Source organism: Amphibalanus amphitrite, unplaced genomic scaffold (assembly GCF_019059575.1).
Source record: "Amphibalanus amphitrite isolate SeventyFive unplaced genomic scaffold, NRLGWU_Aamphi_draft 000154F_arrow, whole genome shotgun sequence".
NCBI lineage: Eukaryota > Metazoa > Arthropoda > Thecostraca > Balanomorpha > Balanidae > Amphibalanus > Amphibalanus amphitrite.
The window spans coordinates 194,832-212,384 of record NW_024881649.1 but is presented as its reverse complement, the minus strand read 5'-3'; the positions used below and the strand labels follow the sequence as shown (position 1 = coordinate 212,384).

The following is a 17,553-nucleotide window of genomic DNA, read 5'->3' as shown; positions in this document are numbered from 1 at the left end:
GGGGCTCCATCCACTGAAGCACCGCCCTTCGTAGCTTATCTCAACTAATTATAACTAATAAGCCCCGCAAATGACAGCTGTATGCGTTCCATTTCAATTTAGGAGGATATTAAGGTCGTTTTAGGTTTCCTGTTTAATCTCCTTCGCCGTGATAAATCCTTCTAAACAGCCCGTTTTCAATAAACTCATCAGTTCCGCCCTACGACGACCATACCAATCAGCTCAATACCGACGCCGTCGTAGTGATGACACCGTCGTTTTCCAAGGTAGCCATATAAGGCTCCTGTTGAGCCGCCGTGTTCCAGTGCGGCTCCCAACGTCGTCGTGGTAACAATAGCGCGCTCCTCTATCCAAGCCCCGTGTGGCCAATTCCGTTCGTCATATTTCCTCGCTCATTAAAAAACAGAGCTCTATCCTGCTACCCGAAGGTGATCTCCTGGAGATACATCCATTTTCAGTGTTCTCTGAATCTGAAGAGCCTTGTACCATTTTTAACCGCGAATTCTCTTCATTTGATCTAAATCCTCGCTAAAGTTTTCAACCAAAACCCACTTCACCTGTCGACCGGCGGCCATGTTGGCGTCTGTTCTTTTCGTTATGTTGACGGTGGCTGACGGACAACCGCAGCATAGTCTCGGGAGGATGTGGCTGCTCGGTGTCGGCCGTTACCAGCCTCAGCTAAGCTTCATGTATCTACCACCACCGCAGGAGGACCTGGAGCTCAGAGGTGAGAGTGGGAAGCTCACTGGTGAGCATTTGGGAACTCACAGGCAGGCTGTGAAACCCAGAAGTGAGGAGTGGAAACTAACAAGTGAGCAAGTGGGTACAGGTGAGGATATGGGGCTCTATTTGTGAGAATATGGGGATATGGGTGACAATACAGGTTCTGTAAGCGCAAAATGAAACATAAAACATTGTGTAACATGAGATACAGGCTACGTCATATTAGATTATGGTGTAGCTGGATTTTGTGTTTTGATCTCGTCTCAGACAAACGAAGAAACCGCCAAGAGGTTGTGATTTTTTTTTTTTGTGTATGAGCCCCGCGTTAACTATATCACTAACAAGTAACGACAATTAGAATCGATACACCGGAGCTTGTACTTAAAAGCCTTCTTTGTTTGGCTTTAAGATGCAGATGTACAGGTCTCGCGAGATTAAGCGGTAGGTTTTGCACTATTACATTTCCGGTTATATCTCAGAAACTAATCTATCTACGGTGAAGCCATTTTACACGACCATGTGCGGCTTGTTACCCAACAAGTCGATCGCATCTTCAACACTTAAAAGACGACGAAGATATAGCCTGAAGTACACTAAATTTTATAGGTGCAAAACCTACCGCTAAAACCCGCGAGACCTGTACCTACTGTCGGATTAATGTCTACCTTTAACAAAGTCTATCCTTACCTTTAGCAATGTCTACTTTTAGCAACGCTGTCTGTTCCAGAGGCGTTTAAGAGGCACGAAGTTATTCCGGATGTGATTGACGAGGCGCCCAGGAGCAGACTCACGGTAAGAAAATGTAATACAGCGTACTGCGTAATTTCAATGTAGGTTCCTATTCTACAGGCATGCTTTTCCTTTAAGGTACTATATATAATAAACCTAACAATAGGTAAATACGATGATGCAATATTCGTGAATGACATGCTTATGACTAAATATATATTTTTCTTCTTGACGTTTTAATCGTCTGCTGTGTTTTGATGCTAAAGAATAAAGAATAAAGAAAGCAGGGTTAATTGCGTTGTTATTTGGAACTGCGAACGACGCCGCGCCGCTCTGATTTTTTTTTTAACGGACAATAAGAAAAGACTGACTATTCTTCAGCTGGGTGCTACGGTAAATTATCACGTGACCTGTGCGCGTGTTTCAGGTGGAATATTGTACGGGAGTTTCGGCCCAGCTGGGAAATCAGGTGACCCCGGCAGAAATCAGGTGTCAGCCTCACGTCACCTGGCCGGCCGAGCCGGGAAGTCTCTATACGCTGGCCATGACGGGTGAGAGCGATGGGAAAAGAGAGAGAGAGAGAGAGAGAGAGAGAGAGAGAGAGGGAGAGAGGGAGGGAGAGAGAGAGAGAGAGAGAGAGAGAGAGAGGGAGAGAGAGGGAGGGAGAGAGAGAGAGAGAGAGAGAGAGAGAGAGAGAGAGGGAGGGAGAGAGAGAGAGAGAGAGAGAGAGAGAGAGAGAGAGAGAGAGAGAGAGAGAGAGAGAGAGCCGTAGCATGGGTAGTTGTTTTACGTGTACGACATACTAGATATATTAAATATAACATTGATTTACCGTTTAAATACATCTTTTATGCTGTGATGCACATTTAAGGCCGGCCGGCCGGTTGGTATCGACTGCGGCCTAAGATAGAGATGATACAGATAAGATAGATGGTTACCTCATATAACTTAGGGTACGGACAGACAGACCATAATCGTAGGTACGTCATACATTTTACCCTACCTACATGCATGACTAATGACAAATGAGAAACGAAGGTGTATTCAGCTTACGAAATAAAGTTTTACTTCAGAAAACAGGTCCCTACACATACATGTAGGGACCTGTAGACAAACATTTGTCTTTCATAATGAATGTTATTTTTGAAATAGCCGTAGCTCAGGTGATATACATCACAAAGTTATTGTCAATACCCGAATGAAATAACAAATCATGGGAAATTATGTACACATGACTCGCATTTAGGTACCTTTCATCGATTATTGACTGTGTCGCCTCGCTTTCGGACACAGATTTCGGCCCGCTGACGCAAATAGTGCACCACGCGCTTCACATCCTCCGCGCACAGCATTGCAGCAAACCTCTCCACTGTGACCTGTAGCTCTATGAGGGTCACTGGAAGGGTCTCTGCTTGGGGCCTCCAAGACGACTGTCCAAAATCAGAAGTACATCGGCGAGAGATCAGGGCTCCAAGCTGGCCATGGCCGCTCAGTGAGACGGCTGATCACTCGTCTGTCAAAGTTGCCATCCAACCACTGGCGCCCAGCCGCCGTTGTCACTTCAGCGCCGTCCTGCTGAAACCAGAGGCCTTGTCTTTGAACCCCGCCAGGCACATGAGGCCAGAATTTTTCCTTGAGCACTGAGCAGCCTCAGATAAGCTGGCCCGGTCACTGATGAGCCAGAAGCGAACCAGTGGACGAAGACACGCCCGTCGACCACGGCAGCCCAAAACATGACCTTTCGTGCGTTTTGTTTCTTGCAATCAACCGTGAGTCGTGACATTCTGGAATATGTTCACAAGCCTGTGATCATTTTAGAGCGGACATTGTGCTTCTTTTAAAAGTGTCCCCGAATCTTACGGTGGACAGCCGTGCGCTTCAGTGAGCCGTTTCCCACGACCACCCAAAACGCCTACGTGAAAAAAAGAGCTGACCCGTGTTATAGGGGGAGGCATTTCATGTCCGCACAAAAGGGAAGTTTGGTGAAGTGTGGCAGTTTTAATTACATCAACAGAAATTCCAAAAAAAAAAAATGCAATAAGGTAAATACAAAATTCATGGTTTAATTATTTACGAACACCTTCAACTTCGCGTTTTAAAAATAGCATTCATTATGAAAGACCCTGTAGACAAACATTTGTTAAAAATTCCAGCGTATTTTATCAGTTATAATCACTACGTTTCCATGACACGTGTAAATCGATTTAGCGAAATTTCACGTGCGTTTTTCTCGGAAACTATTAACCTCATGCAAAAAAATGAGGGTATATATGGTTTTAGCTAGCACCTAATCTATGTTTACATTTTTAAATTAGGTACGCCTAAATGCTATGATGGAGCAAATCCATTTTTCAAAATCGGCTTAGCTTGTGCCATGGAAACGTAGCCATTGATAATTAAAATTCAAACTTTTCCAGACCCGGATGTGCCGAATAGAAATAACCGATCTGAGGGTGAGGTACGCCATTGGTTGGTGGTAAACATTCCGACCAATCAGGTGAAGGCAGGTGACGTCATCAGCGACTACATCGGCTCCGGAGCGCCCGAAGGTTCCGGTGAGTTGCGCGGACGGACGATAGGTGGCAGCACGCGCACTTTGTTTTGTCAATTATGCACAAATTATCTGTGTCAGCTATTTTATATAGGAATAGGTATTATTAGAGCGGTTATTTTATATTTTTTTTTTTTCAGAGGTTACATTCTGTACCGACCGATGCATGCATGCGAGTATATTGTGAATATCAGTGCACTCCGTGAAATACCTACAGGGGTGCTGTTCGGTGCTTGTAGGCGGCGGAGATTACCCATTATGCGCCGGCTCAAGCGGAATTCTCCCTTTGTTCGAGCAATGTGTTGGTAAATGCAGTCTTTGCTCTATAATGAAGATTCTTAAAGAGATTATTTTCACCTTAAAAAAGTTAACGGATTGGCATAAAAGTGATGCATCGTGGTTCAGAAACAGCTAAAATGAAACCAGAGTTCACAAAAAGTAGTAACAGCAAAGTTCATTGAAAAATATTCACCATTTTCTTTTTAGATATTAACTTTTATTTTGGGGGCTCCGCTGTCCCTATGGCGTCATTTCCTTTAACTATTTCCAACCTTAACCCGCGCCCCGTAGGGGGGGGGGCAAAACAGCTCCCTGTCCTTTTCTGTCAATATCTCCTAAACGGCTGGAGATGTCGCCACCAAACTTTCAGGATCCCTCCGGGCATCAATTTTACACATTGTGACTAACATTTTTCCAGAGGCTATGATAGGTTGGCCACAAATGACGTCAGAATGACGTCATGTTCTGTCATTTTCGACCGAAAAAAAGACCTTTGCGAGAAGACCTGTCAGGCCTACAGCTTTGAAGATACAGAAAAATGATCAAACATAAAAGGTGTAGAATTGACAGGGTTACAAAACTGTTATCTCGGATTTTTAATTTTTTTAGTTTTGACCCCCCAAAATCAAAACAGTTTGTTTGGACATATTAGCCAAAAAATCCAAAATGTTTTTTGAGTTTCGAAAAAACGGAATATTTTTGATAGTACAGTCCACAGCAGAAGCAATATGTGGTTTCAGTCATGGGTATGTTCTGCTTCTGAAGCCTAGAAACGATTAGCAAGACTGCAACGAGACTTTAAATGTAGCTTACATGTATCTTCACCCTTGCAGCTACAACTTTATCTATTGACGTCTTCTTTTCAATCAGTCCGCATTTAAAAATCGTCGGTCAAAGCCATCCGTTGAGATTGGTAAAACCACACATTACTTTAGCGGTGGGCTGTACCTACCGTCTTCTATCTACATACCAAATTTCAGATCGATGCCTCGTTTTTTGGCCAAGTTATAGCGAAAAAAAAACTGTTCAAAAATGATGACGTCAAATTTTCAAACTCAATTATTTGTGGCAATTCTAGACCTTGTAGGGCAACACAAAGACCACCGTTAGACTCCCCGTGACGAGCTGCATCGAATCGATACCCATTTTATGCAAAAATATCAACTTTAAAATTTGACCTAATTTGACCTGACCTTGACCTGACCTTCACCAAAATGTGACCTAGGCTGGCCCCAAGGGCCGCTTTACCCACATAATCGCATTTGTCATGTAAAATGGACCATAAAACATGTATCACACGACACTTTCATATTGTGACCCCGGTGACCTGACCTCGCTGTGACCTGACCTAGTATCAGTGACCTCAGATAGCAAAGTATGTGTTTGACGAACAATGTACCATCGATGGTTTTCAATAAATTACCAATTTACTCGATTTCACAACACATTTCTTGAAATGCCTGTGAACGGCGAGAATCCGACCTTTGACCTGACCTGTGACGTCATCGGTTTGACCTAGGTCAATGAAATTTTGTCACAAGGTAGTTCCCTGGTGGGGCTATCGAACAACGCTTGAATTTTGAAAATCGGCCGGTAAATTTCCGAGATCTCAGGGGGGGGGGGGGCGAAACGGCCCCCCCCCCCCCTACGGGTGGTAGGGTCCGCCGATAGCAGGTTAACATTACTTTTGAGCTGAGATAGCCAAAATGGGGTCCCTGGCTTCTGGCCTGCACTTACCGGTTTGAGCACTCACAACATCGGAAATGGAATAGCAGCGTGGTAGCAGCGTCCAGTAAACCACCTCGGCCCTGGTGCTGCTCTGCCCCGACCACTACCGGCCACTTCATGAACTAACAGTTCCCTCTCTCGCCGCCAGGTGTGCACCGCTACATCTTCCTGCTGTACCGCCAGCCGGGCCTGATCTCGGCCGACCCAGAGCTCCGCCAAACCTTCCGTCAGGCCCGAGGGCGCTTTGGGTGGAAGGTCAGCCAGTTTGCACGTGAGAATGGTCTCGGTAGACCGGTGGCCGGTAATTTCTTCAGGGCCGAGTTTGACGACTACGTGCCTGTGCTTTATGCCCAGCTTAATGACTTTCCTTGATTCCTTGATGTTTTATGACACTTTCGCACATGTTTTCTTATGCTCGAGAGTGTTGATCGCCAGGGACACTCGAGTCACTGTATCAATGTGAGTTTATGTTCTTGTTCTTGTGAGTCCACCTTTCTTTACACATCCCTCAAGCTGCATGTAGTTTCGCAGCATACACCCACCTACTTTTGATGGTATCTATCGTGTTCCACCCGGGTGTTCGTGTTTTACCAGTTTCCCGTACTAACTCACTTTTCGTGTTATCTGGATGATGGTAGAGCATTATTTTTAGATTAGTGTTTATACTTGTTTAGAATTTGATTCCGATCCATCATCACAAAAATGAAAATAAAACAAGTTAAACAAAGTGACTAGGAGGTGATATATGTTGGTACTAGGCAGAAACTAAGCTGTACGTTTCTTTTTTGCATTATTGTCAACTGTGTTTTATTGTTTGCGTTACAAAAAGCAAATGTTCTAAAAATATAACGGCATGATTCACGGTAAAATTTCCACAAAAAGTTGGAGCAATGTGTCGTTTCCGTGCTTATTACGCCATAAGCAGAACGTACATACATACAACTAGGAAGCCATGCCTAGTTGAGAAATAAATGAAACTTATACAATCAAAGGTGCTTTTGAAAGATAGTGATGTATGGCCGAGATCACGTAGGTGGTCCCCTGAAAACTTAAGTTGCATTCTCGTTGCGGTTTTTATTGTTTGGTCCATGCGTTTCACATCATACTCTGCCGGTGCTGCTTTGCAATAAACGATATGTTTAACCCGCGCCCGGCTGGGGGTCCTGGATTTCCACGCCCTGCTGGGGGGGGGGGGGGTGTTTGAACACCTCCCCTTGTAACTCGGCTCCTGGGCCACGTAGCGATACGCGGAAGGCGGCGTTCGAAAGAGCGTCAAAAATGATGACGAAATCACTTCGGTCAATTTTTGGTCAGGTCAAAGGTCAGGTCACCAGAGGTCATTGAAGGCAAAATTTCGCCGATTTCCAGGTCAAATGTCGAAAATTTCCAAGAAGCCAACGCATAACTCGGGAACCAATAGAGCTACAGCGCCGCGGAAAAGCGCATTCGATAGCCCTATTAACGCCCTTTCTGAGTAATTCTCTCAGATTTGACCTAACGTCAACGGTTTTGACTGCAGGGGGCAAAAACTGCAAAAATAGCCGATTTTTTTCGGAAACAGTTTTTCTGCAATACCCTTTGACCCAAGCCTTGTACGAGCTTACTTTTACCGGCATCGTGTTCCTCTCGTCAAGACGCATCGAATGAACTATAATTTGACCTTTAAAGGTCAACTTGAAAATTTGACCTCAGGTCAAGGTCATGACCTGACCGGAAAGGGTCATGTTGCATATCAGTCGATCCGTATCGTCGAGCTGAACACATCTAAGGCGTTTTCATCGCTCTAGCATGCCTCTATCAAAAGTTATTTGCGAAAAACTGTTAGATACCATTCGTGACCTAAGATGACCTCAGGGCATAAACAAGGGTCACGGACACCATTTTCATGTTCAGTGTGTCTAAACCACTTGTAATTCGGTGTTTGGGAGTGTTTATAATGTCTTGCATCCAAAAGAGGCGCATTTCAATTTTCTCCCATTGACTTATAATGGCGAGGTCGCAAAATTGACCTGACCTTAGGTCATTGATATCAAAATTCTGAGATATACATTTTGTACATGCTATTGCCCTTAGCAATCGCTGAAAGTTTCAAAGCGATCGGTCACTCGGTGTAGCTATGACAGACATTGAAAGTTTTTATGAGGTGAGGTCACTTCAAGTGACCTGGTGACCTGACCTTGAATGACCTTGGTCTGAAATTTTCACAACATGTGTAGAATGGATGTATGATAAGGTGTACCAAAAACGGCGGCGCTCCGCGCCGCCGTTTTTGAGATATTCGCGAAAAACCACAAGGGGGGGTGTTCAAACACCCCCCAGCAGGGCGCGGGTTAATTGTGCGTAGTTACGTTATTTTGCATTGTGTATTGGTTCTCCTCATGATACCACAAAGGAACATCTAATTTAATCAACGCAAGCTCAAGTCATAAGGGTCTCACCCCAGCACTTAGCATGAGTTCTGAACGAAGTCGATAGTCCAGCTTTCGAAACGTATTCATGGCTATCGATTCACTAAAATACAAATAGAAAATGTTTGGACAGATACTATTGCATACTTATGTACAGTTGAGATGGAGATGTTTCTCTCATAACAACGATGAGTACGTAGTTGAAATACGTACATTGCCTCATTTACCTAACTTAAATGGAGTAATAACTCTAAGTCTCATCTGAAACGTTTTTTTTTTTACCTGTGTCCTTGATCACTGCTTTTGGAGGCTTACTTTGCTCGACATAGGTGTTTCTTTCGTATTACAATCTTATTTATGTGGCCCTGAGCCCCAGCCCAAGAGCATAATTATCAGACCACATCATGTATTGGCTACTGCATGTGAACATTCATTAATCACTTAAAATACTCCACATCATTGATTGGTTGATGACACCCACTTTTGCCGTTAAGTTTGATTACGTCGTTCACGCCTAAATGAACAGCAATTAATGTCGCCTTTTACCATACAATCTTACAATTGAAAATGAACAAACGCGAAACCATCTCCTTGGCATAATGTGCTTCGTTATGCCTATGCACGTGATTATGAACTTGGAAGGCACATTTACGCCTCCATTTTCTTTGCTGAGATCAGCGGATGACGACACTAGAGGCACACGTTGCTATGGCAACGCGCTGACGCGCAGTGCGCATCCCTCGAACACGCGGCTCCAGCCTCCATAGCAGGCAGACATACGGATTCCTGTGAATTTGGACAAATACAGGCCGGGTTAGAACATGTGCAGAACAGAATTGGGTGGTCGGAGCACTCAGCACGCGCAAACACTGGCACCATATTTATTTACGCATAGAAAAACGAGTTTAGTAACAATAATAGGAAAAGCTTGAGCGTGAAAGCAGACATGTCGTACAGCTGCAGCAGGCAACAAACAAGCAAACAATGTTTGTTATGTTATGTTTGTACTATACAGGCCCATCCCTTTCTAAGCCGATAAAATCCCCGTAACGCATCGATATGACCTCACTAGGCATAATACGGATTACGGTCTGTGGTGTGAAGGGTTTTCCGTTCAAAGTCAATAAAGTGAAAATGAAAGCATTCGCTAGGTATTCTTGAGCGTGAAAAGATGTCAAATAAGTTCAATAGTACTGACAACGCATGGTGAGACGTTGTCCAGACCAATCATATTGGTCAGTGGCATATTTTGACATTTTAATTATCGTAAGGATTATTTTAAGTTCCAGTCACAGAGTGTCCAGATTTCCGCTCCACGTCACCTTACCTGTGACTGCGCCGCTCCTGAGCACGGAGCTGCCGCCGAGAAGCAGGCCAGATTTACTCCACAGTCGGCATCCGTGCTGCACGGTCGCAAAAACCGCAGCTCTAGACGGATCGCGCCCGGGTCGGCACTGCATTCTGCCGGTTCGGCCGCAGGCTGCGGCTTTGGTATCGGCGCCTCCACAGGCGGCAAAGCCAGGCCGTCGAACAGGGAAGACTGCGGCCGGTCGAAGCTGTCTGGTTCGGGGAGATAGGGCGGTTTTTCAGAGCGAGGTGGCAGGTTTGAGGTGGGCAGGTAGGAGTTCTCCTGAAGCGAGGGTTTCACCTGGGGCTCTGGCAGATAGGCGTTGGGATTTGAGGCGCCAGCCGGACGTGAAAGAGACTGAGATCCGGGCCGCGGGAGATATGACCTCCCCCCGCGACCACCAATGAGCTCGTCCGGGAGGTGCGCCGGCAACGCTATGGCAATGTCGTCGGCGAGTCCATTCGGATGGGAAGGGGAGGTATCTTCACCCTCACCATACGGAGCCAAATTTGTGAAAGCTGCCAGCAATGCAGGGACCTTCATGCTTGTCTCGACATTGGCAACATTTTCGGGTACCCGCGGCTTTTCCAAGCCTTCTTCAACAGAAACCACAGGGTTCCTGATAGCGGGCCTCACCCTGACCCGCTTCCGACTTCCCCGTCGCCCGAGGGCATTCCGCGTGCCACTTCTGAAACGTCCTCGCCTGACTGGTGCCTCCTCCTCCTCATCTGCCTCCTCGATCAGAGAAGAATCCCTCGAAACAACCGCCTGTTCTTGCGGGGTCTCACCAACGAAAGGGGGAGATGTAGGAACGGGTCGGCGACGTCTAGGTGGCTGGCGTGGCACAGCAATCTGGGTGGTCGCCGTGCGGGAGAAACCACCATCACGACGTCGTCCTGGCTGTACAACATCCTGATCCTGAACAGAGGACGAAATCGAGGAAGGAGCTGTGGAAGGGGCTGATGTCCCAGCCGGTCCCGATGTGAGCGTTGAATGTCCCGGGAGGCCGTCGATCCCGATATCCGCGATGGGAAGACGACCTGTCTCCTTTATGTAGGCGTCGAGGTTGAAGCGAGAGCCGGCACGTCCTCGCTGTCCTCGCTGTCGCGTGCTATCGGTTCCGGAAGGTGACGGAGCTGAGAATGAAGACGTTGCTTGCTGACGCCCGGCGAACTGCGAGCGACCTGGTTGACTTAGAGACTCAGAGGTCGGAGAGGTCGGTATCTCGGTGGTAGTTCCACCTCGCTGGCGAGATCCCCGGCGTCCCGTGTTGAATCGTCGACCCGAACCTCGAGCTCTACTTCCACGTCTTGACGGTGGCGCTTCAGCAGTCGGAGCGACATCTATCGGATCAACAGCAGCGCCGCCACGTGACCGATGCTGGAACTGCTCATCATCGTCGTTGTCGCTGTCGGTGTCGTCCTCGTCGTCTTCTACGGGACGCGGACCGATGGGGAAGCGGGCACGGTAGCGGGAGAAGCGACGGCGACTGGTGGCTGCATCGTCGGTGGCCGCATCATCGGCAGTGACGCGTCGGGACAGACGTTGCGTCTTGTCGGCAGTGGTGCCATCTATAATTGCAGCTGCTGCCACCAGCTGAAAACAGAACAGGAACGGCGAGCTGTTAGTAAAGGCAGGTCTTTGCAGAAGGCTTACTAATAGGAGGCGGCTAACGGCTGCCACAGCCAATTTTTTTTGTGTCCTGTGTTCAACCTATGTCCGCACTTCGCAATTACACTGATGATAACGTGTGTATAATGCATAAGATGGAATAACTCCTGGCATAGGTAGACTACCGCGCTATCTAGATAATGTTGGCTTGCTGGATTATAAATGGGCTGTTCTCCCCGAAACCTCTGTAGTCTGTTAAATTGGTGACTGTCCTCGAAAGATTCAGAAGGAGCATTCCTAACACACTGAAAATGTAGGTAAAATAACTCAGTCAAAAACATATGGACACGTTTTTCTGACCATGGAAATCGAACGTGCGTCGTACATACAAACAATTTTGTCTGCTTTTTGTTGAAGCGTCGTAACAATATCGCAATAAAGAATAATTTAGGTATTAGAATAGGAAAAAGAGCGCCTAGGGATGCTTTTGCACAAACAGAACAGAACAAACAGGACAAACAGAGCACAAACAGGCGCTGGAGCTCTGAAAACCGGATACCACATCTTTCTTTGGCTTCCTCCTTCTACGAATTTCCCACATCATTCCTCTCGGGAGAAGTCGGTGACCTAGACATAAATCTATCAGCTGTCCGACAACAAAAAACCTTCCCTCTCTCATCCCCCGCCACTCAGAAAGAGCGAGAGCGACCTTGAAATCTGCCCGACTCTTCCGGAAGTCGCCGACTGGGGAGAGTGGGGGAGGCTGGAGAGAGGGTGGGAGAGGGTGGGGCGTTGGCAGGTGTCCGGCCGATTTATCAGAGACTGACCTTGGCGAGAGATCCGTGAGGCCACGCCTATAGGAAACTGAGAGAGCAGTGGAGGGCGGGCTACTCGGTACTTGGTAGGGCCTGGTTGGTGCTGGGGTCTCTCTCTCTCTCTCCCTCTCTCTCTCTCTCTCTCTCTCTCTCTCTCTCTCTCTCTCTCTCCCCTCTCCGTCCCTCCCTCTTTCTCTCTCTCTCTCGCTCTCATTCTCTCTCTGTCTCTCCCTCTCTCTCTCTGTCTCTCTCTTTGTCCCTCTCTTTCTCTTCCCCCTCTCTCTCCCATTCACCCCTTCTCTCTTTTTGCCTCGGTAAAAAAGGCGGCTCAAGCGTATGAAATAAACATATTGAACCGCGTAAAAGCATTACAAGTGTATCACGACCACATTGGTGTTTGTGATCGGTGTTATTAATATATCAATACCAAGCAAATAACTCTATTCTCAATCACGCGTTATCGCCGTTATGACGCAATAAGGCATGGCCACACTGACCGTGACATTTCATCACGCTATGACGCGGCAATATCGGTATGAACAGACACTGCGTGACTTTTCGGTACGGCCGGGCCGTGAGCTGGTCAAGGTTGAACGGTGGGAACCGCCCCTTAGCTCGACACTGGCCGTTTTCATGACGGCCATCTGGTACACATTTGGTGCATATTTGGTTCAGATTAGGTGCAGATTTGGTCAAATTAGGTTCAGTGTGTCTCTTAGTAGCTATCACCTAGGTTTGCACTAATTGCTCATATGCCTGCTTTGTCATATTATCAGAGAGTAGCATCGATTAATACACTGAAATAAATGCATAAAATAAATACATTTGCTGTAAAAGAGATTAGGTGCAGATTTGGTCAAATTAGGTGCACTCGCCGGATAGCCCGTCGTGAAAACGGCTACTGCGAACGCAGGCGGGGCCCGGAAGGGATGGAAGTGGTGTTTGATGTGATGATCATATCGTAGGTAAATATGAAATGGGGAGGGGATATGATGGGTAGCATTGATTTGATGCTAGTGACTGCATGGACTTGATACTAGTGATACTAAATTAACCGGCATGGTATAAATCGATAGAATGGACAATAGCGTAAATAGATGGTAAACGGTAGCAAAAATAGGCAGTAAACATAGATTGCAGCTTATCTACATAGACGTTTTACGTGGCACGGGTCACGATGCTCACCTAGATGGATCACAAGTAGTCGGTTACCTAGAGAAAGAATGGGGCTGACCATAAAAAGACCGCAGGTCGATCGGCCCAGCGGTTGCTGAGACATAAGCCTTATGTCTCATAAGCTTTTGACCAGCATAAGCTTTTGACCAGTTACAGGCCGGGTCAGGCCAGGCCGCCCCCACCGACATTTTTCCGTTTCATTGAAAAGACCTCGCTTCGATTGCCGGCAATGAGGCATGGAAGAAAGCATCATTAAACATAATTTCCTAATCGAAAACTATGCGAGCATTGCAGCGATGTTACACAATATCTGCGTTATCTGCTGCACAGTCAATTCTTTGAGCGGTAATTGTATCGTAACTTCAGAATGCTTTTGTGCCATTTAGTGAAGTGACGGTTTTCTTAATCGGAAATTGCTCCCGGTTGGGAAATATGAAACAATGGAAATATGAGTCATATGCCATCCAGCCTCCTCTGGTGTGCCTGTACGCAGGTTCGCCTAGGTAAGGACGCGGTTACCCCTCTTCAGAATGTCAGTTAAAATGATGATAATTAGCATCAAATTAACAACTCCAAAACAACAACAAAAGTATCTGCCTGGTTCTGGCCCTGGATACCAGTGTAAGGACGAGAAAGACGTGCAACAGAGTGGGAGAGGTGACGAGAGAGAGAGAGAGAGAGAGAGAGAGAGAGAGAGAGAGAGAGAGAGAGAGAGAGAGAGAGAGAGAGAGAGAGAGAGAGAGAGAGAGAGAGAGAGAGAGAGAGAGAGAGAGAGAGAGAGAGAGAGAGGGAAACTTCACCACCGCCTTTCACGATTATGCTTCACAAAAGCTAGGAAATTTGGCAGTGATCTTCGGAACATGCAGTGCGCCACTTAATAACATTTTTTTTTACCACGATCCTAAACTACACCCGCATGTTTTCCGGAAACATGGCCATGCCAGCACTGCAACAGGAAAGTCACCGCAGCAAATCCATGATCGTCGACTCATGCAATCGATACCGTGCCAGTATTGCTTCGAGCGCGAGCTGGCATTTAGCATTGACATGTTGCACCAGCACCAACTTTGTCGATAGAAAACCTTTGACGTAATCATGCGGCATTTATCGTAACCAGACGTGCTAGTCGAGTTATGACATGTGGATGCGAGTTTTTGTGAAGGTTTTTGTTTTGGCACTGGTTGTCTAAAGGCGTGTTTGAGCGGTCAACATTTTTGGTTCAGAAATGATGGGAGAGCGTGACCTTCTGGACAATAAAATCTTGGAGTATTACTGATGTCTATCACGTTTTCGGTGTCAATCACGTGACCTAGAGACATCATTGATAAGGCTGCTGTGTTTCACGGCTGTGAATATTGACACAATTCACCCAAATATGGAACACAAAATCAATCAAATTACATTTGGTGTTGAATTGGAGGCTTCACGAAAGAGAATCGCCTTATGGATTTCTTATCTAACCAGTAAAACGCCTTTGGGGGCGACAAACGAACGAGCGAGAGGGTGAGCCCTGCACAAGCTGGGTCCAAACTGGCTTTTGCACGGCGCGCCCCACTAACCGGTCCCTAAATGTGTACTAAATTTGAGCACAATCGATTCAGCCGTTCTCGAGATCTGGAATCGACCCCTGCACATGCGCACGTGCAGCAACACGCCAAATGTGGTACATGGAAATGCATTACCTATATTGGGTGCCTACCTACATGCCAACTTTCAGCGCATCGACCCAGTTACCGAGATATTGCAATTGTTATAAGGCATATGGGGCGCGTGCATAAGGGGTCACCCACATGACTCGGTATAGTTCAATGCTTGGTAGAAGGAATGAAGCCACCCTACAAAAATTATCGCAAGTAAATCGGTCAAGTGGTTGCTGAGATATAAGCTTGCAAATGGGTGACCACGGCCGGCCGGCCGGCCGCTCGTACTAAGAAATTTCTGCTATTTTACGTAAGATCTCGCTCGCTCCGACATAGGCCCAGATTAGGTATGATGCGTGGAACGGTTAGACACAGCCTTAATGGAACTACATATCGCATTAAATTCAGCATTCTGATGATCATATTATACCGGGTGGCCCAGAAAAAACGTTCCCAACTTTAAATCAAGATTTCTTAGAAAGTGATAAAGATACAACATTGAAACTTCAAATAGTCAATGCGGCACACATTTTCAGTAAATGGTGTGATTTTCATGGTGTTCGGTAAATTACTTTTTAAACGGTTCGTGTTTCAAGCATGCCATGTAAAAATTACTTTTTTGCTCCGATGTTTACTACAAAATGTGAGTGAACGGGTCACTTTCACCCAGCGGCACCGCGGCCTAGAGCCATGACTTCTACTGGCAGCTAGTCTCATTGATGGTTCGGGTCTCAGGATGACACATTCCCTCAGGCAACCACGATGGCTCTGTGCCAGCGGCATCGGAAGAAGTTTCCAGTTTTCTAACCATCTTGTGGCTCAAATGCTTTCCTGGCTGACATTCCTGGGAAAGGGTAGCTTTTCAACCAGTTTTTTTTGTCATCTGCTGGCAATGTTGTTTTTCTTAAGCTTCCTATTCTGTGGCCTTCTGGCACAGGAACCAGCCTGCTTTAGTTTGCTTTCCTTCTCCGGTCGATTTACTGTTTGATCTACTGAAAGGAAAGTAATCAGCAGTAATCCATGCACCGTGCCACTCCTGCTCGAAACATGATTTGGTGTTGAAACGAATGGCATCCATGAGCACCATTTTGGATCAGTATTTGAATATTTGGCACATAAGTGAGACAAAAATATTTAAAATAAGAACATACGTGTTGGTTTCATTCACGTGCTCTATTTTTTATTCTTTTTTTTTATAACATGAGACGGTCTAACCCAATTATCACTATCGTTTGACATCGGCAAAAAAAGCAAAAACGTCTTGCTTAATTCAACTCAAGATTGCCAGCTTGAAAATAATGGTATAGTGTTATAATTTGGCATATCAATGCGCAAAGAAATGACACAAACTTGATGAAAATTTTGGCTCGTTATTTGTACTCGAATTTGATACATAGGCCTCCAAAGTTCGGAACGTTTTTTCTGGGCCACCCGGTAAATAACTGGTTAGAGTATGGCGCACATATGCTTGCGTTGGAAAAGCGCAAACAAGACCACATGCTCATTGTTCATAACGCCACTAACATTCCACTTAGGTAGGTACATGTCTGATAATCGAGTAGCAAGTAGCTGAGTGAAGTAATAAAGATGGGTCATGAGATAGTCCAACGCAACAAGTTTGCTGTGATATCGTCTATGCAAAACAGGCGACCGGCGTGTTTCGCGAACTGGGGCATCAGTAAATCACTCACCCAGCGAAATGGGGCATCCATATCACGTGGATGGTATCATTGCGGAGAGACTGACAGACTGACACTGTGTATCAGAAAATCACACGGAGTTCGAGGTCGAATTTAGAGGCTGCATTCCTGACGATATTATCGACCCACGGCTCGGTCTGAAGGGTGCCCACCGCTAAACATAGCCATGATCTGAGAGCGAGGCCTTGACTTGGTTTGAACGTAGAAGCGAATGGTTCAGGCTTGAATAACGTGTGCAATGGCAGGATGAGACAAAAAAAAAAAAACGATAGCAGAAAGTTTGGTTTGTAGATAAAGAAAATTATTACTCTTTTTTAATTTTGCACGATGAAGAAGCGGTTCACCTCGAAATGTTTCTTTAGAGCTAACGTAAAACATTTTTTTTTTGACAAGGGTCCGCTGTAAATCTGAAATTTCAGTTAAATCCTAGGACCTAGGGTTCTAGTTAGCCTACTTCCGATTCAAACATTTTTATGGATATGGTTTTGGCAAGAAGCTCACTTTGAGCTAAAAATATACCATGATATGCAGTTCTTGTTTATAAACATACAACAATATTGCACTCTTATTCGTTAGAAATAGCCCAAAAAAGTTCAATTCACAGTTCAAACAAACAACTTACCAGCAACAAAATATTCATCGCCCGCATTTGGCCGTCAAAATATCTTCAAAAGCAGATTTCTATCACAATATCTCAGAGATCCCGGAAAATCTTCCTCCACCTCTCTCCTCTTCTCCCCGTCTGGCGCTCTCCAATGCTGCCAGATCCGGTTTTCTCGCCTCTGGGGGACTATTCTCTCCGCTGTGCTGACCGTCACTGCACTCCACTACGTTCACGTGACGAC

At 46.0% G+C, this 17,553-nt stretch overlaps 1 protein-coding gene and 1 long non-coding RNA gene across 2 annotated transcripts; one reads left to right on the top strand and one right to left on the bottom strand.

The window, feature by feature from the left end:
- The first annotated feature begins 303 nt into the window (after positions 1 to 303).
- LOC122383090 (protein D3-like) lies at positions 304 to 7,139 on the top strand. Its single transcript, XM_043369210.1, has 5 exons — positions 304 to 727; positions 1,451 to 1,515; positions 1,880 to 2,003; positions 3,870 to 4,007; positions 6,159 to 7,139. The coding sequence occupies exons 1-5, from the start codon at positions 574 to 576 to the stop codon at positions 6,380 to 6,382; spliced, it is 705 nt and encodes a 234-aa protein (XP_043225145.1). The 5' UTR covers positions 304 to 573; the 3' UTR covers positions 6,383 to 7,139.
- A 1,213-nt stretch (positions 7,140 to 8,352) lies between these two features.
- On the bottom strand, positions 8,353 to 17,553 carry LOC122383088. Its single transcript, XR_006256775.1, has 3 exons — positions 17,331 to 17,553; positions 9,746 to 11,362; positions 8,353 to 9,204 (listed from the first exon to the last, which is right to left on the bottom strand). It is a non-coding gene; the product is annotated as an uncharacterized LOC122383088 (long non-coding RNA).

What these genes read in the sequence shown, in the direction of transcription:
- LOC122383090 (XM_043369210.1), top strand. Translation starts at nt 574, where the DNA reads ATGTTGGCGTCTGTTCTTTTCGTTATGTTGACGGTGGCTGACGGACAA. An exon ending in CTATACGCTGGCCATGACGG is followed by an intron (nt 2,004 to 3,869) that starts GTGAGAGCGATG and finishes AAACTTTTCCAG; the next exon opens with ACCCGGATGTGCCGAATAGA. An exon ending in CGGAGCGCCCGAAGGTTCCG is followed by an intron (nt 4,008 to 6,158) that starts GTGAGTTGCGCG and finishes TCTCGCCGCCAG; the next exon opens with GTGTGCACCGCTACATCTTC.